This window comes from Xenia sp. Carnegie-2017, unplaced genomic scaffold, assembly GCF_021976095.1.
Source record: "Xenia sp. Carnegie-2017 unplaced genomic scaffold, XeniaSp_v1 HiC_scaffold_25, whole genome shotgun sequence".
NCBI lineage: Eukaryota > Metazoa > Cnidaria > Anthozoa > Malacalcyonacea > Xeniidae > Xenia > Xenia sp. Carnegie-2017.
Genome location: NW_025813488.1, coordinates 5,958,222 through 5,982,040, shown reverse-complemented (window position 1 = coordinate 5,982,040; position 23,819 = coordinate 5,958,222). Strand labels below are relative to the sequence as shown.

At 33.7% G+C, this 23,819-nt stretch overlaps 1 protein-coding gene across 1 annotated transcript in view; it reads right to left on the bottom strand.

The window, feature by feature from the left end:
• The window catches only part of LOC124452498 (muscle M-line assembly protein unc-89-like), a 67,490-nt gene that overhangs the window by 40,000 nt on the left and 3,671 nt on the right, over window positions 1-23,819 (bottom strand). The window contains exons 9-42 of the mRNA XM_047003056.1: window positions 23,689-23,800; window positions 23,046-23,296; window positions 22,790-22,912; window positions 22,126-22,317; window positions 21,480-21,845; window positions 21,140-21,262; window positions 18,080-18,271; window positions 17,374-17,727; window positions 17,037-17,156; window positions 16,675-16,866; window positions 16,156-16,359; window positions 15,811-15,933; window positions 15,361-15,531; window positions 15,023-15,196; window positions 14,509-14,688; window positions 14,246-14,362; window positions 13,981-14,172; window positions 13,049-13,375; window positions 12,825-12,947; window positions 12,486-12,677; window positions 11,774-12,097; window positions 11,292-11,515; window positions 10,687-10,965; window positions 10,223-10,591; window positions 9,939-9,993; window positions 9,669-9,860; window positions 9,419-9,516; window positions 9,276-9,342; window positions 9,117-9,206; window positions 8,692-8,832; window positions 8,476-8,528; window positions 8,124-8,356; window positions 1,209-1,923; window positions 65-961 (exon numbers count right to left, since the gene is read on the bottom strand). Coding sequence (XP_046859012.1) covers window positions 65-961; window positions 1,209-1,923; window positions 8,124-8,356; window positions 8,476-8,528; window positions 8,692-8,832; window positions 9,117-9,206; window positions 9,276-9,342; window positions 9,419-9,516; window positions 9,669-9,860; window positions 9,939-9,993; window positions 10,223-10,591; window positions 10,687-10,965; window positions 11,292-11,515; window positions 11,774-12,097; window positions 12,486-12,677; window positions 12,825-12,947; window positions 13,049-13,375; window positions 13,981-14,172; window positions 14,246-14,362; window positions 14,509-14,688; window positions 15,023-15,196; window positions 15,361-15,531; window positions 15,811-15,933; window positions 16,156-16,359; window positions 16,675-16,866; window positions 17,037-17,156; window positions 17,374-17,727; window positions 18,080-18,271; window positions 21,140-21,262; window positions 21,480-21,845; window positions 22,126-22,317; window positions 22,790-22,912; window positions 23,046-23,296; window positions 23,689-23,800 — 7,565 coding nt within the window. The remainder of the gene's footprint in view (window positions 1-64; window positions 962-1,208; window positions 1,924-8,123; window positions 8,357-8,475; window positions 8,529-8,691; window positions 8,833-9,116; window positions 9,207-9,275; window positions 9,343-9,418; window positions 9,517-9,668; window positions 9,861-9,938; window positions 9,994-10,222; window positions 10,592-10,686; window positions 10,966-11,291; window positions 11,516-11,773; window positions 12,098-12,485; window positions 12,678-12,824; window positions 12,948-13,048; window positions 13,376-13,980; window positions 14,173-14,245; window positions 14,363-14,508; window positions 14,689-15,022; window positions 15,197-15,360; window positions 15,532-15,810; window positions 15,934-16,155; window positions 16,360-16,674; window positions 16,867-17,036; window positions 17,157-17,373; window positions 17,728-18,079; window positions 18,272-21,139; window positions 21,263-21,479; window positions 21,846-22,125; window positions 22,318-22,789; window positions 22,913-23,045; window positions 23,297-23,688; window positions 23,801-23,819) is intronic.

The window sequence follows — 23,819 nt, the reverse complement described above, 5'->3', positions numbered from 1 at the left end:
AATAAATTAACTCCATAACAATCACTAGCAAACAAAATATAACAGAATAAAAGAACATGCATACCTTATCTCGACTTCTTTGGGTTCCAAATACACGCTGTCAATTTGTTCGATAACAATGGCCGTCTTATCTTGAGCTCGCTTTTCTGAAGGTTCATCAGCAGGTATCAATACTTTATCGACAAGTAGCTCGATATTTGTGGATATCTCTCCGGAAGCATTAAAAGCAACACAAGTGTATGACCCCTCGTCATCTTTACAAACTTCATCAATGGTCAAGATGGTGTAACCGTCGCTTGTTTCGTGACGTATTCTGCCTTTTTTCAAGATTTCTTGTTTCTTTGGGTCAAGCCACTTAATTTCAGGGACTGGATTTCCGACTGCAGAACATCTTAATGTTGCACGTTCGTTTTCGTTCACACGGATGCTTTGTGGTAAGGAGACAAACTCCGGTTCTTCATTTATATCGAACTTAACTTCAGGGATTTCAAAGTCATTTTGGACGTTGGTTTTTTCAATACTTTCTTCGGGACGGGCATTCTTATCAACGAAAGGAAATTTCATTTCGGCAACACTGACCAACTCGGCTTTGTTATTTTTTACAACCACCTTGTAGAGACCTTCGTCTTCTGGTCCAGTAGGAACAAATTTCAAATTATGTACTCCATTCTCAAAATTCGTAGTGTACTTGTCATGTCTCTCATCTAGAACTTTATCGTCTTTAAACCACTCCACTGAGGGTTGCACTTTCGTCCAACACTGGTTACCAATCTCAATAGACAACTTCACTTCACTGCCAAGGGTAAGTTCGTTGTCTGCAAGTGTTCGCTTCAACTGTGGTAAACCATCTGATGATTCGTCTACAAGCAGTTCACATTGACTACTAACGGTATCAACAACGTTTGATGCAATGCAACAGAAGACACCCTCGTGGCTCATATCAGCTTTCGTGATGATCAACCTAAACATAACCACAAAAATTTCGCTAAGATCAAGGCTACAGTAATCAAAAGTTTCGATGTCCGTCTAACTTCTTCAGTCTTACTTATTATGATAAAAACATAGGGTTAAACATATTATATTAACTGATGTAGGCAAAAATGGAGAGCACCAGTTCTAGGAAATATACAGCATATCTGTGGGAAATTAAAAACAGATAATCTCCTGGAATAAAAAAAAAATTCTCCTTCGTTTTATACAAAACTTACCGTAACATACTACCATCGCGTTCTGTATATAAAACGTCACTCTCGACAATAGGCTTTCCTTCAAACTCCCATTGAACTTCGGGAGCTGGTACGCCTTGAATCTCTACCTGTAGTGTAACTGACTCATTTGCAAAAACTTGACAATTCTTCAAAGGTTGTATGAATTTTGGAGACATCTGTTCTTCTTTCGATCTTTCAAAATCATAATCCTCATGCGTATCCATTGACTTCAAGGGTATTACATTAAGTTGAGCATCGCTACTCACGTGACTATTATCGTTTCCGATCGCACATCGATAATTTCCAATATCTTCCAACTTAGCATCTTTCACAATTAGCCGCAGTTTTTTATCATTCACTACCATGGAATATTTACTATCATCATGATAAATAGCTTCATTATCTTTGTACCATTGAAAGCCGATTGGATGGGAGCCATTGATAACACAATCAAAGACAACATCACTACCCTCCATGACTTCAGCATTCTGCAGAGGCTCAACAAAGTGAACAGATTTAATCTCCGTTGAAGTCATGTTGCTATGTGTCATTGGTAGTGTTATTGCCACAGGTTTGAAAGACACTTGCTCATCTGATGTAAGTTCTTTGTCATTGGTTGAAACATCAACCAACTGATCAGCAGATATTCGTGCTGTAGGCTCAGTTTTCGTTTCAGGTTCTTCTACTTTTGAATAGACATCACGTTGAGTTGATTCTAAAAGAAAAAGGACAATTAAGGTATATAAATAGATACAAAGAGAACAACAAAAAAGAAAACTTTTTTATTATAACTCGTAGTAACTCAAAGAAAATGTATCTTAAACAAAGTTTCTACTCCATTGCTAAATGTTGCTTAGATGAAAGTAGAGGTGAATCATGAATAGTAATTCAAAGAAAATGTATCTTAAACAAAGTTTCTAGTCCATTATTAAATGTTGCTTAGATGAAAGTAGAGGTGAATCATGAATAGTAATTCAAAGAAAATGTATCTTAAACAAAGTTTCTACTCCATTGCTAAATCTTGCTTAGATGAAAGAAGAGGTGAATCATGAACAGTAATTCAAAGAAAATGTATCTTAAACAAAGTTTCTAGTCCATTGTTAAATGTTGCTTAGATGAAAGTAGAGGTGAATCATGAATAGTAATTCAAAGAAAATGTATCTTAAACAAAGTTTCTAGTCCATTGTTAAATGTTGCTTAGATGAAAGTAGAGGTGAATCAGGAATAGTAATTCAAAGAAAATGTAACTAAACAAAGTTTCTAGTCCATTGTTCAATGTTGCTTAGATGAAAGTAGAGGTGAATCATGAACAGTAATTCAAAGAAAATGTATCTTAAACAAAGTTTCTAGTCCATTGTTAAATGTTGCTTAGATGAAAGTAGAGGTGAATCAGGAATAGTAATTCAAAGAAAATGTATCTTAAACAAAGTTTCTAGTCCATTATTAAATGTTGCTTAGATGAAAGTAGAGGTGAATCATGAATAGTAATTCAAAGAAAATGTATCTTAAACAAAGTTTCTAGTCCATTGTTAATGTTGCTTAGATGAAAGTAGAGGTGAATCATGAATAGTAATTCAAAGAAAATGTATCTTAAACAAAGTTTCTAGTCCATTATTAAATGTTGCTTAGATGAAAATAGAGGTGAATCATGAATAGTAACTCAAAGAAAATGTATCTTAAACAAAGTTTCTAGTCCATTATTAAATGTTGCTTAGATGAAAATAGAGGTGAATCATGAATAGTAACTCAAAGAAAATGTATCTTAAACAAAGTTTCTAGTCCATTGTTAAATGTTGCTTAGATGAAAGTAGAGGTGAATCATGAATAGTAATTCAAAGAAAATGTATCTTAAACAAAGTTTCTAGTCCATTATTAAATGTTGCTTAGATGAAAGTAGAGGTGAATCATGAATAGTAATTCAAAGAAAATGTATCTTAAACAAAGTTTCTAGTCCATTGTTAATGTTGCTTAGATGAAAGTAGAGGTGAATCATGAATAGTAACTCAAAGAAAATGTATCTTAAACAAAGTTTCTAGTCCATTATTAAATGTTGCTTAGATGAAAGTAGAGGTGAATCATGAATAGTAATTCAAAGAAAATGTATCTTAAACAAAGTTTCTAGTCCATTGTTAATGTTGCTTAGATGAAAGTAGAGGTGAATCATGAATAGTAACTCAAAGAAAATGTATCTTAAACAAAGTTTCTAGTCCATTATTAAATGTTGCTTAGATGAAAATAGAGGTGAATCATGAATAGTAACTCAAAGAAAATGTATCTTAAACAAAGTTTCTAGTCCATTGTTAAATGTTGCTTAGATGAAAGTAGAGGTGAATCATGAATAGTAATTCAAAGAAAATGTATCTTAAACAAAGTTTCTAGTCCATTATTAAATGTTGCTTAGATGAAAATAGAGGTGAATCATGAATAGTAACTCAAAGAAAATGTATCTTAAACAAAGTTTCTAGTCCATTGTTAAATGTTGCTTAGATGAAAGTAGAGGTGAATCAGGAATAGTAATTCAAAGAAAATGTATCTTAAACAAAGTTTCTAGTCCATTATTAAATGTTGCTTAGATGAAAGTAGAGGTGAATCATGAATAGTAATTCAAAGAAAATGTATCTTAAACAAAGTTTCTAGTCCATTGTTAATGTTGCTTAGATGAAAGTAGAGGTGAATCATGAATAGTAACTCAAAGAAAATGTATCTTAAACAAAGTTTCTAGTCCATTATTAAATGTTGCTTAGATGAAAGTAGAGGTGAATCATGAATAGTAATTCAAAGAAAATGTATCTTAAACAAAGTTTCTAGTCCATTGTTAATGTTGCTTAGATGAAAGTAGAGGTGAATCATGAATAGTAACTCAAAGAAAATGTATCTTAAACAAAGTTTCTAGTCCATTATTAAATGTTGCTTAGATGAGAATAGAGGTGAATCATGAATAGTAACTCAAAGAAAATGTATCTTAAACAAAGTTTCTAGTCCATTGTTAAATGTTGCTTAGATGAAAGTAGAGGTGAATCAGGAATAGTAATTCAAAGAAAATGTATCTTAAACAAAGTTTCTAGTCCATTATTAAATGTTGCTTAGATGAAAGTAGAGGTGAATCATGAATAGTAACTCAAAGAAAATGTATCTTAAACAAAGTTTCTAGTCCATTGTTAAATGTTGCTTAGATGAAAGTAGAGGTGAATCAGGAATAGTAATTCAAAGAAAATGTATCTTAAACAAAGTTTCTAGTCCATTATTAAATGTTGCTTAGATGAAAGTAGAGGTGAATCATGAATAGTAATTCAAAGAAAATGTATCTTAAACAAAGTTTCTAGTCCATTGTTAATGTTGCTTAGATGAAAGTAGAGGTGAATCATGAATAGTAACTCAAAGAAAATGTATCTTAAACAAAGTTTCTAGTCCATTATTAAATGTTGCTTAGATGAAAGTAGAGGTGAATCATGAATAGTAATTCAAAGAAAATGTATCTTAAACAAAGTTTCTAGTCCATTGTTAATGTTGCTTAGATGAAAGTAGAGGTGAATCATGAATAGTAACTCAAAGAAAATGTATCTTAAACAAAGTTTCTAGTCCATTAATAAATGTTGCTTAGATGAAAATAGAGGTGAATCATGAATAGTAACTCAAAGAAAATGTATCTTAAACAAAGTTTCTAGTCCATTGTTAAATGTTGCTTAGATGAAAGTAGAGGTGAATCAGGAATAGTAATTCAAAGAAAATGTATCTTAAACAAAGTTTCTAGTCCATTATTAAATGTTGCTTAGATGAAAGTAGAGGTGAATCATGAATAGTAATTCAAAGAAAATGTATCTTAAACAAAGTTTCTAGTCCATTGTTAATGTTGCTTAGATGAAAGTAGAGGTGAATCATGAATAGTAATTCAAAGAAAATGTATCTTAAACAAAGTTTCTAGTCCATTGTTAAATGTTGCTTAGATGAAAGTAGAGGTGAATCATGAATAGTAATTCAAAGAAAATGTAACTAAACAAAGTTTCTAGTCCATTGTTCAATGTTGCTTAGATGAAAGTAGAGGTGAATCATGAATAGTAATTCAAAGAAAATGTATCTTAAACAAAGTTTCTAGTCCATTATTAAATGTTGCTTAGATGAAAGTAGAGGTGAATCATGAATAGTAATTCAAAGAAAATGTATCTTAAACAAAGTTTCTAGTCCATTGTTAAATGTTGCTTAGATGAAAGTAGAGGTGAATCATGAATAGTAATTCAAAGAAAATGTATCTTAAACAAAGTTTCTAGTCCATTGTTAAATGTTGCTTAGATGAAAGTAGAGGTGAATCAGGAATAGTAATTCAAAGAAAATGTAACTAAACAAAGTTTCTAGTCCATTGTTAAATGTTGCTTAGATGAAAGTAGAGGTGAATCATGAATAGTAATTCAAAGAAAATGTATCTTAAACAAAGTTTCTAGTCCATTGTTAAATGTTGCTTAGATGAAAGTAGAGGTGAATCAGGAATAGTAATTCAAAGAAAATGTATCTTAAACAAAGTTTCTAGTCCATTATTAAATGTTGCTTAGATGAAAGTAGAGGTGAATCATGAATAGTAATTCAAAGAAAATGTATCTTAAACAAAGTTTCTAGTCCATTGTTAATGTTGCTTAGATGAAAGTAGAGGTGAATCATGAATAGTAACTCAAAGAAAATGTATCTTAAACAAAGTTTCTAGTCCATTATTAAATGTTGCTTAGATGAAAATAGAGGTGAATCATGAATAGTAACTCAAAGAAAATGTATCTTAAACAAAGTTTCTAGTCCATTGTTAAATGTTGCTTAGATGAAAGTAGAGGTGAATCAGGAATAGTAATTCAAAGAAAATGTATCTTAAACAAAGTTTCTAGTCCATTATTAAATGTTGCTTAGATGAAAATAGAGGTGAATCATGAATAGTAACTCAAAGAAAATGTATCTTAAACAAAGTTTCTAGTCCATTGTTAAATGTTGCTTAGATGAAAGTAGAGGTGAATCAGGAATAGTAATTCAAAGAAAATGTATCTTAAACAAAGTTTCTAGTCCATTATTAAATGTTGCTTAGATGAAAGTAGAGGTGAATCATGAATAGTAATTCAAAGAAAATGTATCTTAAACAAAGTTTCTAGTCCATTGTTAATGTTGCTTAGATGAAAGTAGAGGTGAATCATGAATAGTAACTCAAAGAAAATGTATCTTAAACAAAGTTTCTAGTCCATTATTAAATGTTGCTTAGATGAAAGTAGAGGTGAATCATGAATAGTAATTCAAAGAAAATGTATCTTAAACAAAGTTTCTAGTCCATTGTTAATGTTGCTTAGATGAAAGTAGAGGTGAATCATGAATAGTAACTCAAAGAAAATGTATCTTAAACAAAGTTTCTAGTCCATTATTAAATGTTGCTTAGATGAAATAGAGGTGAATCATGAATAGTAACTCAAAGAAAATGTATCTTAAACAAAGTTTCTAGTCCATTGTTAAATGTTGCTTAGATGAAAGTAGAGGTGAATCAGGAATAGTAATTCAAAGAAAATGTATCTTAAACAAAGTTTCTAGTCCATTATTAAATGTTGCTTAGATGAAAGTAGAGGTGAATCATGAATAGTAACTCAAAGAAAATGTATCTTAAACAAAGTTTCTAGTCCATTGTTAAATGTTGCTTAGATGAAAGTAGAGGTGAATCAGGAATAGTAATTCAAAGAAAATGTATCTTAAACAAAGTTTCTAGTCCATTATTAAATGTTGCTTAGATGAAAGTAGAGGTGAATCATGAATAGTAATTCAAAGAAAATGTATCTTAAACAAAGTTTCTAGTCAATTGTTAATGTTGCTTAGATGAAAGTAGAGGTGAATCATGAATAGTAACTCAAAGAAAATGTATCTTAAACAAAGTTTCTAGTCCATTATTAAATGTTGCTTAGATGAAAGTAGAGGTGAATCATGAATAGTAATTCAAAGAAAATGTATCTTAAACAAAGTTTCTAGTCCATTGTTAATGTTGCTTAGATGAAAGTAGAGGTGAATCATGAATAGTAACTCAAAGAAAATGTATCTTAAACAAAGTTTCTAGTCCATTATTAAATGTTGCTTAGATGAAAATAGAGGTGAATCATGAATAGTAACTCAAAGAAAATGTATCTTAAACAAAGTTTCTAGTCCATTGTTAAATGTTGCTTAGATGAAAGTAGAGGTGAATCAGGAATAGTAATTCAAAGAAAATGTATCTTAAACAAAGTTTCTAGTCCATTATTAAATGTTGCTTAGATGAAAGTAGAGGTGAATCATGAATAGTAATTCAAAGAAAATGTATCTTAAACAAAGTTTCTAGTCCATTGTTAATGTTGCTTAGATGAAAGTAGAGGTGAATCATGAATAGTAACTCAAAGAAAATGTATCTTAAACAAAGTTTCTAGTCCATTATTAAATGTTGCTTAGATGAAAATAGAGGTGAATCATGAATAGTAACTCAAAGAAAATGTATCTTAAACAAAGTTTCTAGTCCATTGTTAAATGTTGCTTAGATGAAAGTAGAGGTGAATCATGAACAGTAATTCAAAGAAAATGTATCTTAAACAAAGTTTCTAGTCCATTGTTAAATGTTGCTTAGATGAAAGTAGAGGTGAATCATGAACAGTAATTCAAAGAAAATGTATCTTAAACAAAGTTTCTAGTCCATTGCTAATGTTGCTTAGATGAAAGTAGAGGTGAATCAGGAATAGTAAATTTTATCAACATTTCATATTTACTATACATACATGCATGACAAAAAGAAGTTTTTTTTAATAAATGATTATTATTCAGACTGTTAGAAAGACAACCTATACTTATTTATTCACGATGATAAGTGAGGGATAAAGAGGGATAAAGAGATCCTCCTTGCTATGTTTATACGTGTTTACATCCAAATCTAATATCACAAACCTTCAGGTACTTTACTTTCAGAATCCAATACATGTTTTGGTATCCAGCCTTTGATCTCTTCCGAACCATCATCGCGAAGTCTCATGACAAAAGCACGGTCATTGGATTCGTCGAGTACAGAGACATTGTCTTTTTCTTTTACGGATATCTCATCTGGCGATGTTGCTTTGAAATTCATAGTGATTGCTCGCTTTTTTACTGGCATATCAAACTCCGAAACGAAACTATATAAACTGTAAATAAGATAACGTATTTAAGATATATTTTCAAAAATAAAATGATTATAGGTAAAATGCTGTAGAGTTTCATTATTTTTGACATATTTGTTTAGTTTTGAAGTAAAGTAGGTCACCTGTTCATCTTTTCTATCCTGGAGATGATGGCATCAACAATGATTTTGGCTTTCTACAAAAAATTCAAATCTTTCAAGTGGATATCAAAGTTCGGATAGTAATATCCACAGATGAGCTGCTTTCGCCCAGGTAAAATGAGAAGCCCGTAAGACCTTAACACCACAAATAGTCCACAGTAAATAAATTAACATGATTTCAAGCGATTGTATTCAAACCTTCAAATCCGAGATATCTCCTGACAGTAGCTGCCCATGTTGAAGAAGTTTCGTAAGATATGTTCTATATTCGTATATCCTCTTTAAAGGTTCCTCCAGCAATGATTCCAATGAAGGCGTACGGGTCTTTGAGAGCACTCGCTGAATAGAAACACATAAAAATATCATTGTTGCAAAGTTAGTGCATCACATCATTGCCTACAATCTTATACTATCCAAAATTTCCTACAACCAGTTGAACAACACACATTATCTAAATTTAACAAACACATTATGTTAAATTTGTGTTTGTTGAGTTGAACTCTTTGTGTAAAGCCAGAATCAGATTCAAAAATATACGTTTGTTCTTAGTGAAGCCAATTTCCGAAATCAATTGAAGATATTGTGCTAAAAAAAAAGAAAAGATGGCTATTTATCAAAAATACCTGAAAGCAAGTGCTTGGAACATACAGAAGAACAAGATCTGATTCGGGTTTCTTTTCTCTGAATGTCAGATATTGTTGCAATTCTGTTTTCTATAAAAGAAGGAACAAAGTTTAACGGTACATACATCATTCATCTTGATTTTATTCATTTAAACTTACGGCGTTTGCAAACGCAGTCCCTAAAGATAAGGGCACTTTTCGACACTTTTCCAATTCTATGAGAAACCTAAAACATCATATCCCAAAAAAAGCTTCACATTTATTATGATGAACGAGTTAGAATCAAAGGAAATAGCTTTTACTTTTTGTGAAAATCTTCAATATCGTCGATGTTCATGAAAATGGCCTCCATTTCGCCAGGATTCAATTCGTTTGGATATTTGACACTCGCCTTATATTTCTAGAGCAAAAGAAATATTTACACATTTCATTTACGCAGCAAAGTCGTAAAATGAATACGAGAATATTCATACAATGTAAATTTAACGTTTTAAAACGAAAAAACTTCTCTCATTTACATTTGATACTTCATCTTGTGATGACAATGTTTACCTGAATATTCCCAAGTGATTTGACGTATTCTTTTTCGCTATCTACAAGTTCCCTCAAAATTTCATTATACTTTTCTTGAGCCTGCTGTTCTCTACCTGTGACAGCATGCGGCTGCTGTTCTTGAACTTCAACAGGATGACATTTTGATGGCAAATTGGGCAACATGTCAGGGGTATCCTCATGTGACAACACCTTTAATGTATAATGAAATCCAGTATTAGACCACACCTAAAGCATAAAAGTGCCAAGTACACTACAAAATACACTGACCGTTCCTGCAGCGCGAGGTATTGTGTTTTCGCCTTTACCTTTAGTTACGCCATGTCTGTAAATAATCCATAATGTAAAGTTAACTATTCATTTCAGTATCAGAAAGAATCCCAGATCAAATATTCATTATATACCAGTATAATTTATAAAGTATGAAACGGCAAGCAGTAACACGAAACTATTCCAAGCTTCATAGATCAAAAGTGTACACGTGAAAAATGTACTAATGACGATAATTGACGAAAAATTGGTTAGCTTTTTATGTTTTGAATTTATTCTCTTACGTGTCTTTTCCCCCCAAAGCTTGCTCAATCTTCACACATATCTTCTCATTAGCTTGCTGTATTTTGTTCACTTTTTCCGCCAAAGATGGAGTTTGCAGCAACTTTACGTCTCTTCCAAAACTTGCGTCCGAATGCTGCACATTACCTTCATAATGGAGAGTCTCTGTGGGCATTTTTTTTGAAAATGATGTGCTGGATTTGACCTGTATGCCCAGGCGGTCATCAAATAGCTCTACTTCACAAGGACGGCCCTGGACAAACACTTCGAGTTCTGTTCGTGTTTCCTTCTTTACACTCGTGACCGTTTCGCGTGTCGTTTTTTTCCACGTTCGTTTACGTAAGTACTCCGTTTTTTCATCTTTATAATTGCTGATACAAGGAGAGAAAAATCTAAGCAAACCTGACCTTATTATATATTATGAAATGTGAAAAGACATGGTAGCAGATAAAAAGTAGTGAAGTACCTTTCCACAATCTTAGGACAAGTTTCAACCAAGAGATTTGTTTCAACCTCAACTTGGTGCTTAAAAATAGGACCTTCGGTAACAGTGGGTCCCAGTTCCATTTTCACATCTTCGTCATCGTCAATCCTCCAATAATTTGGAGAAGTTTCGTGGACTTGATCATGCACGCACAATATAATATCTCGCTTCCGTTGTGTGTCACTATTCCCAGGCATCCAGCTTTGTATTTCTGAATCTACAATAGATCCCATCCGTCTCTCAACTTCAGGTTTCACAGATCTAAACCCAACGGAAAATTACATGCAATGTTTGACAAAGTTGTAGCTAAAGGATATAATTTCGTATTTTATCTCTAAGGAATATAACATACTTCATAATAGTGGCAAAATTTAGAGTAATAATAGATATAAGAAAAGCATTTGGATTGGTATGATTTAATTCTTTGAAAGTTCATGACAAATATGACATTGTTATGAAGACAATCGACCTCCTATATTATACTTTAAAAAACGCAGGAGCCGCTTTTTACGTAATTACGACTAACTAAGAGCATTTAACGTATATTGACTAATAACGCAATATCACATACAAATGATCAACAATACCTGTCACTTCTTATACTGACAAGGATTTGCGGTTCTTCACTGTTTCCCAAACTTTCTTTGACATAATCGTCCTTCTTCTTTAACGTATTCACGTGATCTAAAGCCACAATAACCGGATGATCATTTTCCGTAGGTAAACTAACATCAGATGACATGGAAACTTCAATGTTCTCATCCAAAAGAATCTCATCTTCATCAGACGCTTCTGGGCTCTGTATTTCAAACTAGACAAAATTAAAAAATACACATAAAACTGATGATATCTCATTTCTTGCCGTTTCACAAGTGGAAGCACAATGAAACTCCACTTCTTCTTTCATGATATAAAATATTCTCGCAATCACTAAAGAGAATCAATAACAATGATTTCGAGTGCACAGTACTCACTATAACAATATTACGAAAAAGTATACCTAATCTCATCAAACTTCTCACCAGGGCCAAAGGCATGATCGTTCAAAACCATTATCACTACATCTCACCTTTATAGGTCTGCCTTCAGCTTCAGATGCGCGCATGTCATCGATCAGTTGTCGAATTTTCTCTTCAAGACGTTTATAATGGAAGTGAATTCGCTTCTGTATCGTCACTAATTCCCTTACTCGCTTTCTCTGGTGCTCTACTCCTATCTTTGATGCCAATTCTCCAAGTTTCATAACACGTCCATTTTGTGCCTTACATCCTGGTTTCATAAACTCGACAAGAGCTTGAAGATGTTTGTTCATTTCTTCAATGGAGAAACATTGCCTTGAATCAGTGCGCGTCGCGTTGAGAAAATGTTTGCTGTCGGTCAGCCAAGTCTCTGACTAAAAGATAAATACAGATTCCATGAATTGATGTAATATAAAACCGTAAATATTTAAAGCACCATCTCTTCATATACGTCTGTATAACTTCTTTATAAAATGTGAACTGTTTCTGCTTTGATAAACGGTAATTTCAATGAATTTTCACTTGAACGTGTGTATTTTGCATAGCCAACCGTGTGTATTTTGCATAGCCCACCGTGTGTATTTTGCATAGCCCACTAAAGTGTATCATTCAAATTGCAATTCATCATAAGCCATGCATGATCTACATTGGTTCATCATAAAACATGTTTTTGAAAATGCTATACCTTAGTAGGTCTGTTTCCGTGATTAATTTAAAATCAGGAATTAAAAGACAACAGCATTGACTTAAAACTTAGCTTACTTGTTCATAAAGTTGATAGAATTCAACGGCAGCTTCAAGTAAGCCTCTGTATTCCTCCACGTTCGTCAAGAATCTTTGCCATCGTTTTTCAACGGAGGATACTTTCACCTGTATTGTAACGGCATCGTCATGTTTTTTGCGCAAAAAATCGTCCGCCTCAGTCACCAATTCGTTGACGGCTGCGTCGCATGGCTTCAAGAATACAAAAAAGAAAATTATTCACTGCTTAAGTTATCAGGAAAGACAATTTTTACAAGATATCTTCGAAGCAAAGACAAAATGAATCCACTGTGAAACAAATAGCCACATTTCAAAGCAAAATATCGTAGATCAATAAACCTTTGTAGATAGCAATAAATTATCAGAATCTTTCAAGAGTGAGACAGATTCCATCAAAGTCTCTCCAAATTTGTCATTCACAGCCAAAAGCGTTCTGCTGTGCTCTTCAATCTGGCAGTTTACCTACAAAATATTGTACCTTTAATATGGGGACAGAATTTTTGATTTTCACCAAAATATTTTATAAAAACATAAATTCGTCTACATCATATAAGAACACATACTTGGTTAATTTTCTGTTCAAATTCACACAACTTAATACTTTCTTCTAGCTTTGTCCTGTGATGTTCCCAAAGATCAAACCATTCCTCCTTGCGACTCTCAGCTTGCTCGACATAGCGCATAATCCGGTCACGTGACACGCTCATGGACGCATCGTTCTCGCATTTCGTAATGATATCATGACCGCATTTGACTGTGAAGTTATATTGATCTAATACTGAATCATATGAAGCCAGGTGATCTTGTAACATGAGTTGAGCTTTTGTAAGATCTAACGTTGTATTCGTTTTACTGAATGTCATTCCCATGTTGGTTAGCAGTTGGGTAAGCTAGAATACAACAAAAAAAACTATAATCTTATGGCAGAGAGCAACGCATCCTCAACATATCCTTCACGCTAAAATTGGATAATGACAATATACAATTTTTATTTTTTGGACACCAATTGTCTACGTTATTCATCATAAACACGACTATTACGTTATTCATCATAAACACGACTATTACGTTATTCATCATAAACACGACTATTACGTTATTCATCATAAACACGACTATTACGTTATTCATCATAAACACGGCTATTACGTTATTCATCATAAACACGACTATTACGTTATTCATCATAAACACGACTATTACGTTATTCATCATAAACACGACTATTACGTTATTCATCATAAACACGGCTATACACGTCATGAAAATTGCATTTATAAAATGTACAACAAAGGCTCTTTTTCCCTAGATGTAACATTTGGAATCACGAACGTTTTCTACGAAGGAAAACCAACACAAAATTGTAGAAGCCAATGTAATGTTTTTACTTTGCGATTGGAGCTATTGAACGATGACGTCATTGAGAATTCTGTTCTACGATTTAAAAAATCACATGCTATACGCTGCTCGTCGTGACAAATAAACCAGTCCTAACCTTTTCTACACTTTGATAAAACGTACAGCACATCGAGAGAAAACATTCATGATCGGAAAGCGACGTCTTGAAACGCTCATAAGCAATCTGAAGTTCATCAGTGACGACGCGAAATGCAGCCTGTTCCTCACTCTCGAGCAATGCTAAACTTTCAGCAGCTTCAAGATGTTCTTTCACTGTATCATCAGCCACCTAATGATATAAGAAATGACCATAGTCACGAGACAGATATCTTGTGCCAGTTTTGATAGATCTAGCTACTTGCCTTGGCCGACATTCTGTATTTTTCAAGACGTTCTTTCACTTCTTTCGAATTATTTGGATACACGTTTAAGTCAACTTTAAAAAATCCTTCGCTTTGGGTTTGAATCCATGTTATAACCTGTGCGACATGGGAATATATAGTTCACATGTCGGAATAACCGGTTGAAAATTGTTTAAAAGGCATGACACCGCAGTGATTTTAATAACAACAAGGGAGTACTCAATTAGGCAGTTATTCTGATAACACAATTATATGATAATAACCTCCCGTGTGTCTTTCTCAAACTTTCGAAAATTTTCATTCAATGTTTTGTTCCGTTGCAATTGTTCTCTTCTGACGTCCCACAGTTCGTCAATATAGAGATTGCGTTCTTCAAATTGTCGTAAGAATTTGCGTATAGTTTCGGCTGGATTTTCTCTGTCCAAACTGTCTTCATTTGGCTCCTAGAAGGGCGGAAAATTAAAAATGCACAAAGTTACCATGTTGATGAATTTTTTGAAAATGAAAATTTTTTGTTATTAAATATGTTGTTTGGTAAATGATTTGATCAATTTTTGTTAGTTGTCAATCATGAACTATCTATTCTTTCAATAACAAAATAATTATTTGGTTTAGGAAGATATTATTAAGATTTCAGAGCTATATAAATTTTATCAATCCTTTAAAAAAAAATTCTGCAGCATGCTGGAGGGAAGAGGGTGGCATGGAGAGGGAGTGGGGAGAGTGACGGTAAGGCTGACACAGTTATTGCTTGTAAATATGGAATATTCTACGTACTCTTTTCAGTTCGTCTAGAAGTGTTTTTCCCAGTTTCTGTATTTTGGCCGAACTAGAAATTATACTCTCTCTTTTCTGCTGTTGCTGAGCAACAGTAGTATGTGTCGCATCTACATTTTCTTTGGGTTCTTCGCTTGTCAATTGTTCTTCAAGAATGGCCATTTTGGACACAAGCTTTGAGAAAGAATTTTACATCAAAATTCATCAATGACATACGGGTTTTCAAGACACCAAGCAGTTTTAACGCTCCAGAATAAAAAAAAGTTCACAAACATTCATTTCGTATTATAATTTCAAATGTACATTATATTAAATGACTGAATATTTGCAATATTTACCTCATTTGCTTGATGACGAAAGACGCCATATTGTGTTGATACTTCGATTCTGTACTCCAAACGCTTTTCAATGCTACTTAAACGTTTCGATAAATCATCTGTCGGTTCGTTGGAATTCAGGTCCAAATTCTCACCTTTATTCTTAATGTTAAGATACTTCTCTTGCATTTTCTAGGTAGATTTGTGAGAGTAGTTATGTAAACTTGCTTGCTATCATCAAAAGAAACAATGATTCCAAAAGAATGTAATACAGCAAAATCTGCATACTACCCTCCTCCCCCCTGGCAGGTATGGAATGATAGAAAGTTTGTGCGAACCGGTTAAACAAAAAAGTTTGCACAACATCTGATACACTTTACTTGGTTTTCAATACTAAAGTAACCATGATAACATGTTTGAAAAAGTGGAAAAGATAAAATCAGAAACATTGACAGGATTGCTTTAACCAACCTCGGTCTCAGATCTCAACGATTCATGTTTCTTAACAAAATCTTTAATCGCGTCATCATCATCACCCATTTCATTGTTTTTAGAAAGAAAACTTTCACCGACATTCTGCGACCACTGATAAAACTAAGTGTCAAAAAGACAAAACAAGTTTGAAAGAAAAACAATAGCATCTTTTAATCGATTTTTAAAAATTAAACTTTTTAAGGAATTGGGAAGCCTGGATGCTAACCGAAAACCTTTTTTTCACCACATTACATATATTTTCCCATCTTTGAGTATTAACAAAAAAAATGCAAGCATCGCTTGAAAATCTTGAGTTTGAATCAGATGCAAAAAAATCATTACCTGCTTGTAGTCTTCATCCAAATCTTTGTTCGGTGGTGGAAGCTGCTCTAACAAATTTGCGTAACTACCTTGGAGTTGGTCGTATATCTGAGTGGTAACTGAGGGTTGATCTTCTCCTTTTTCAGCAAGCAATTGTCCATCTCTTAATTGGTACGATGACGCCTTTGAAATCTTCTCGGTAAGTTCGCCACTACTCTGGTTATCCTTCATATCCCTTCAATCTCTTCAAGTCTTTCAATCGCCTAATGAATGCAGAGAAACCTTGAAATGAGTAATCAAGGAAGGCAAACTATAGTTGAACATGTTGGGAGAACTCGAGAGCAGATCCAATGTTTGGGCTCAGATTGGTTTTCAGTTTGCACAGCCTAATACAAACTCATCTGTTGACCAATTAGCCTAGGCGTTGCATTATAATTATTTTATAATTGCAATTATAACGTGAAGAATGAATAAGAGAAGTATGAATTGTTAAAATTAATCATCTGCAAAAGAAAAGATTTTGGTAAATCAATGGTATACCTTCTTCCCTTCTTCACAAAACGATAAATGCTGTTTAAGCTGTTTATTTCTTTCATTTACCCGTCGCTTGAATTGCTTCAAATCCAATTTGATCGCCATAACTTTATCATTTAAGGCCTCTCCTTCAGCATCACCGACGTGAATAAGCTTTTGCGCACTGCGTAGTAATTTGTGAACGAGATCTTCTTTGCTCTAGAAGATAATTTAACAAAAATGGAGAACAAAATTTACTATATTTAAAAGGGTCTTTTTGAGTGCTAAAAAATCTTTCAAAATACATTCTAATAAATTATGCATAAAACTCAGATTTCCAAGAAAACAAAATGGAAACATACAATATACTAAAACAATGAAATTACTACCTTAAGTTCGTTTTCGAAATCTATCTGTTCACTCACAAGTCTTTGCAGTGACTCCAATGTTTCTGCATGGCAAGTCTGAGAGAGAAATTTCTCACCTTCGGAATTTAACCATAGTGATAACTACATAAAAAATTATATGCATTGTTACGACCGTAACAGCTTCATATTCTTTTTAGAAGAAAATTATAATAAAATAAAATTGACAATGTTGAGTCTATTACGGTTTCAAATTCAATGCTCTCACATTTTTTGACTTATTTTGAATAGAGAGAAGGTCGATCAAACCTATACGTACTTAATACTTAAATAAACTTAATACTTAAAAGATGACACCAACCTTTTCTGTCTCATCTTGAACTCGGCATTTTCGTACGCATTGTTCTAAAGCTTTCCTCCTCGATTTCCACAGTTCATCAACTTTTCTGCGTCTGTGGCTCAACGTCTCCAAAGTTCTCTCGATATTGAAGCAAGCAGCCCTCGTAGCATGTCTATTGTTAATATCCGCACGAGAGCTCGCTTCTCGCAGACGATCCAACAATAATTGACCTTTACTAAGTGTCTGCATAGACAACTCCAGTAAGCCGCGACGCAAATCCTGATGTTCTTGAATTAAAGACTTGGATAAAGTTTTATCATTGGAGAGTACGGCTTGTCCAAGCTGCTCTTCAACCAAACTTATTCTTTGAGAAAACTATACAGGCAAAAAAGACTGATGATACCCTCTCACAAAAGAAGTCATTTCAGTTGAAAAACTTCAACTTCTACATTGACATTCATGTATTTTATAATACAAAATAAGAACAGATCCATTTTCAATACATATCAAGGTAAATATGTTTACAACTGTTAAACATTTTTTGTGTTTCATCCACTTGGTAAATTTAGATAAAACAATTGTTATTCTTATCGAATAGAAAACGAGTAACGCAACATTTAAATTGTCTAAGGACGTTCTCGTGTAACAAGTCATGCTAAATTAAGTCGAGTGTATTTATTTATACATACTTGATCAAGATAAAGAAAATTAAGAGAATGGTACTTACATCCTCGGCACTACTGTGAAATGCTACAGACGTATCAAGAAGTATACGTCGTGTTTCCAGTTGACTATTTAGGTCTTTCCAAGACTCTTCTAAAGAATCAGCCATGGCCACATTGGAAATATCTTTGGCCCGACCGCTGTTTGCCAACGAGCGAAGAAGAGATAGAGCTCTCGAAACTTGGTCGGTTTTTTTCTGATAAGATACAAAACACTTTGAATCAGTAAAAGAAAACTTGACATAAGCAAGCACTTCAATCGTTGAAGTCCATGATATAAAGATACAGATTTAAAATATTTGCATCATAGTAACATTTAAATATTATACTAGAATAACTCAACGCCTGTCAATAGTGATGATATGAATCTCAAAACGAAGACAGTTTTCCAAGACTAAAACAGACCATCTAACTAGTATTCAAAATGTTTCACACGTAAATGCAAGGCGAACATGCATAAAAAGCCTTTTAGCAAAAACCTTACAAGCAAATATATATTGTCGAATTGGTGATAAATGCTTCAGTAAAAAACCACAGATATTTAAGGAAAATTAACTTGTTTTCCATAGGGGGGAATATATATATCAAATGTATCCAAACCCGATAACTGCCACTACATAAAAGTGCTAAAATATAATTATAATACTACAATTTCACACAGAACTAATTGTCTTTGATCACCTATGGTGAAAGAGATGAATTGACAAAAAAATCTGCTCCAATGTTCGGGCAGTTACCATTGGTAAAAGAACAAAATTAAGATGATTACAGATAAACAGATCGGTGTAAAGATTACAGAAATATTTGAAAACAGCACAAAATGCATAAGAAAGGCACTCAAAAGGACAGATAGGACGAAGACCAGAAAGACAAATAATAATGCGAAGACCTTTTGACCTTAGGGACAATCATGTTGGGTTTCGACTGCTTTTATACGGTTTACAAGTGATAACTTTTTATCCAATACATTTCTACTTGTATAGACACAATGAATGTACAAATGTGGCTAGCTTGCGAGCAACATTCTAAATGTGTGATCTACACACACGTATAAAAAGGTGTATGAAAGACTAATTAGGAAGCAAAAAGACATTGCTATTGTCAACGGTTGACTCTGACATGCCATACGAAAAGCAAAATTTCATCCTTTAACTTGTTTATTGAAAGCCACGTAATAGCGCTATTATTTGCTAAGTGTTTGCGCTCTTTCTTTCATTTGCATGGGAGAAGACAAGAACGAATGTCAATAAGCAAGCAGACATTCGTCATTTTACAACATGCAGATTGCATTCCAAGCAAGCCAAGACACCTATTACTATCCACGCTTGCCAATATTAACCGTTATATATAACTAGCATTTAATAATGTACATTTGTACGGATTATTTCTTGATGTTTTAAATTGAACGAGCATACAAATTATACATTCATGTACACCGAAGTCTGAAAAGCTCAAACAATCATCTCATGATAATGACCATTTTATTATGTCATCTCAATACGAAAGTAGTTTGAAAGATTGATATTGTTTCTTTTATACAAACACTGCTAAGAATGTTGATCATAACAGTCAACGATATGAAGTTGAAAGGTATACTTTCTCTGTAAGTAAAATATCAAATCAACTTAAATGAAGATAAAAAATTGTTTTTGTCTGTTACTTCACGGTGTTTGTCTAATGACAAACAGCAGTAACTTAGACCTTAAAAAAACACAACAAATCCACAAGTAGCTAGACGTTTCCTCGGACGAGCGCAAGTAGGATGAGCGCAAACAGTTGCAAGAAAACAATTCATAGAACAACTTAACAGTTTAACATGTTTCCATTCGGGTTAAGATGATTATTACTAACCATGAAATGAGACATAGTATCTTGCAGATCAAATCGCATCAATAATATATCATCTTATTGTTCAACAAAAAACTGCTGCTTATAAAATAGGATTAGTTTAAGGCAACCTTTATGTTGAATTGTGATAACAACATTGACGCGATAGATACAAAATATTGTTTATACTCCAAAAGGCGACGCAAAAAAATCATTCAAATCATTATCGCTTACCCGGATATTCTTGTCAAATAACGACCATTAACGTCTATGGGATATTTTCTCAAATACGTCCGACGCTCAACAGAAAGTTCAAGTATAATGTTTATAAACCTAGTAACGTCAAGACAAACACCGCAACATGACGCTTTGTGTATAAGAAATATGTGCAGTCTATAAATGTGGCGTTTCTAAAGTCCTTAACATACCATCGAAATGACATTAATTGACCCGGAACGACGCCTGCGTGAAAATACCTCAAAATGGCTTGAAAATGACTCTTATGAAAAAGCAAAGTAAAAGAGCATAGTCATCACTTGAAAGGATAATCGCGTAAACAAACACGAATTTAAATTGCAAGAAAGCTTTCATCAAAGGCTTATTGGTGTCTGATGCAGCAAATCAACACATCAGAAAACCACATGTTTGGTACAAAGCAATGAAATGAGGAGACTAGAGAGAATAACATAAGAATATGTGTTCTACCATGATGCTATATGCGTTTCTTTGGCGGAAAGAACCTCGCGTGCTACCATAGCAAAGCAAGTTATTTTGAAAAGAGTTCACGGAGACCTTAAAATAGCCATTGATTCTTGGATGGTTTGAGGGAGAAGAACGAAAGACAGAAAAAAAGGCATCAGGAGTTAAATGTTATCACACCAACTTTCATTAAACAGGAAACCACTTAAAATGCACAATATAAAAAAGAGCACTTTCTGAAAGTCGCAATGTTATTCTGAGATGATTAAATTTTAAATAAAACAAGATTTTTGACTCTTGGAAGAAATGAAAAACATTATCGAACGAAATTCCATACAATCAAGAAACCAGTAAAGAAAATAACAGACACACCACTTATGAAGCAAATGTTCCTTGCCACTCTCCCATTCCCTTCTGTTTCATGACACTCGTTGTACTCTAAAGTACAGCTCTTTCAATCACAGACAATTCACTTACGAAGCAAATGTTTCTTGCCCTCTCCCATTCCCTTCTGTTTCATTTCAACATGTTGTACTCACCTGTACAGCTCTTTCAATCATCGCAAGTTGATAGGAAAGCGTGCGGGCTTCATCTTGATTTTCACCAACATTAAACAAACTTAATGTAACTTCACAATTTATGTCTTTCACCCACTGAACAATCTAAAAAACAACGATAAAAAAATGAATAAATAAATCATTCAGTCGCAACACCAGAATGGACGGATGCCTCATAAGCAGTCAATTTTGAAGTAAAAGAGTTTAGTTAAGTTTTAAACATACACGCAACTAATATCCCATTAAAAACAATTCAAAAAATTTATTAGAACATCTAACTACACATGTCTCCCTATATCCCACAATGTCCCTATGTACTCACCTCAGATGTACTATGTATAGTTTGAGCACCACCATCGGCTAACTTTTGTAACTTATTCAAACGTTCGTTCCACATCCCCTCCCATTCCACTTTTCTCTTTTCCACTTCCGTCAAACATTCTGCCACAGGTGCACAAACGGAAACACCATTTGAGTCCACAGTGCTATGGTCATTCCCATTTATCTTTAACACGAGCGATCTTAGAAAGTTTTGACCGTAAGTCAGTATCTTTTCGCAGTCATTGAAAATGCGTTCCTTCATATCAGAGTGTATTATCATTTCTGTTTGAAGTTGCTCCTTAGACAGATGAGAAAGTGATCCTTCTTGTACATAAGCCATTGCAAGTTCGTCAACATCGTAAAGGAACTGAGCATAAAGCAAAATATAAACAAATAAGAGAAGACGGCAGTCGTGAAGTAATGAAACGGTTGACAAGTAAAAACAATGAACAGCTCAGATACACAAGAATTTTAAAAAATATCGTCCCAATTGATACGAGACAAAAACGCTCCAGAAATACTCAAATCTAAACTCGGCATTCACACAACAATTAAAATACTGTATACAAAATGTAAACTTTCTGGAGGGTAGAAGCCCTCTTCTCTCAGCACACTTGGGTTCAATTATTAATAACAATAAATCTTACTTTTTCAGAACTTTTAAAGAACTCAGCTGCAGCTTCAAGTCGCTGACCGCGAACCAATATCATTTTTACCACTTGTTCCCAGACCCCCTCCAACATTTCCTCTCGTTCATGAACGGGTGAAAGAGAAAAACGACATGAGCGCCGAAGAACCAAGGCCGCCTGGACCACCTGTTCTCCATATTCATACGTTCCCTGTGAGATAGAAAAAATTGATGAAATGATTAAGTTTATACTCCTTACTGAACATTGAGAGTGCAATAAAAAAACAATAATCAGAAACAATCCTCTATTGAATCCATGCATTGTATGTTTACTCAACACAAAACATTCTTTTAAGTTTTACTAACTTCATGTATGCGATCATCAACTCAAAAGTGTTCAAACTGGATTGACGTGCATATTCTAATTGAACGTAAAGGCCAAAGATACGTACAAAAAATAATTAGAAATAAATATAATTTGTGACTGTCACCTGAAACACAATGCACATTTCAACGGTCAATAACCTTTCATACATATATACAATTTTTGACTGTCACATGAAACAAAATGCACATTTCAACGGTCAATAACCTTTCATACATATAATTTGTTCAGTTACAAAAGAGATCAATACAATTGGCAAAGTAATTCGTATCGAAAAATCACAAAAAAGAAGTTTCACCTTGGCAGTTTCATGAAACCTTTCGTGATCATTGTACATCCTACGCGCTTCTTCGGAAGTTCTACCAACGTTACACTGTGATGATATCATCACATCACAAAGCTGCTTTAACCAAGAAATAGCCTGAAAACATAAAATATTTACAAATAATGAATTTATATTTTGGTGTATTCAGTGTACTGAAGTCAAGAAAATCTTTTAACGATTTCGCACGACATCGTTTCCAAATGATAAAAACAAAATTTTAAATAAATACCTGATCAGTGTCCTTCTCGCAAGATTTGAGCTGTAAAATCTGTTGAAGTTTCAGCTTTCTTAGGTCGCAAAGTTCGTCACTTCTTCTCCTTCTTTCGATAAGATCGTCCATTGTATTTCGAAAATGAGCAGTAATCAAAGAGGAATCCAAACATTTCACCTCCAATCCTTGAACATCGGTCAACGGAATCTCGAAGGCTTCTATGATTCCACGACCTTCGCGCAACATCTCTTCTATTGCCTCAGCTATACCTTTACGAAAAAAATGTGAAGGTTCTTTGGGAAATGAATTGAGAAAAGTTCAACGAAATATGTGATGAAAGTGGTGATCAGTAAGTGGAAGTAGTAAAGAGGGGAGAGGATGAAAGTAGAAAGAAAGTACTGTAAGATGGAAATCAGGTTGGAGACGAAGAGATTTGAAAAATGAATTGCATACGTAAAGCCCGCCGCACACTGGTGAACTTGCCGCGCGTACTTGTTATTCGTGACAAGTGTGATCGACAAAATTTCCAGTGTGCGCGGAAGTTTTGAACAACATTTGTCATTCGTGACAGATGAGTCAAATATCAAACGCGTTCACCAGTATGCGGCGGGCTTAAGACAAGTGACGAGATAAATAGCGCTACTTGCTGTACATTACATACCTTTAGTATGAGCGTTGATATCATCAAGCATAGTTACTGTTTCATCTTCATCTTGCTTGTCATCAACATCAGTACATAGTAAACTGACGAGGTCATCTAGGTAATGTGAAGCCTGAAAACAATATACATTT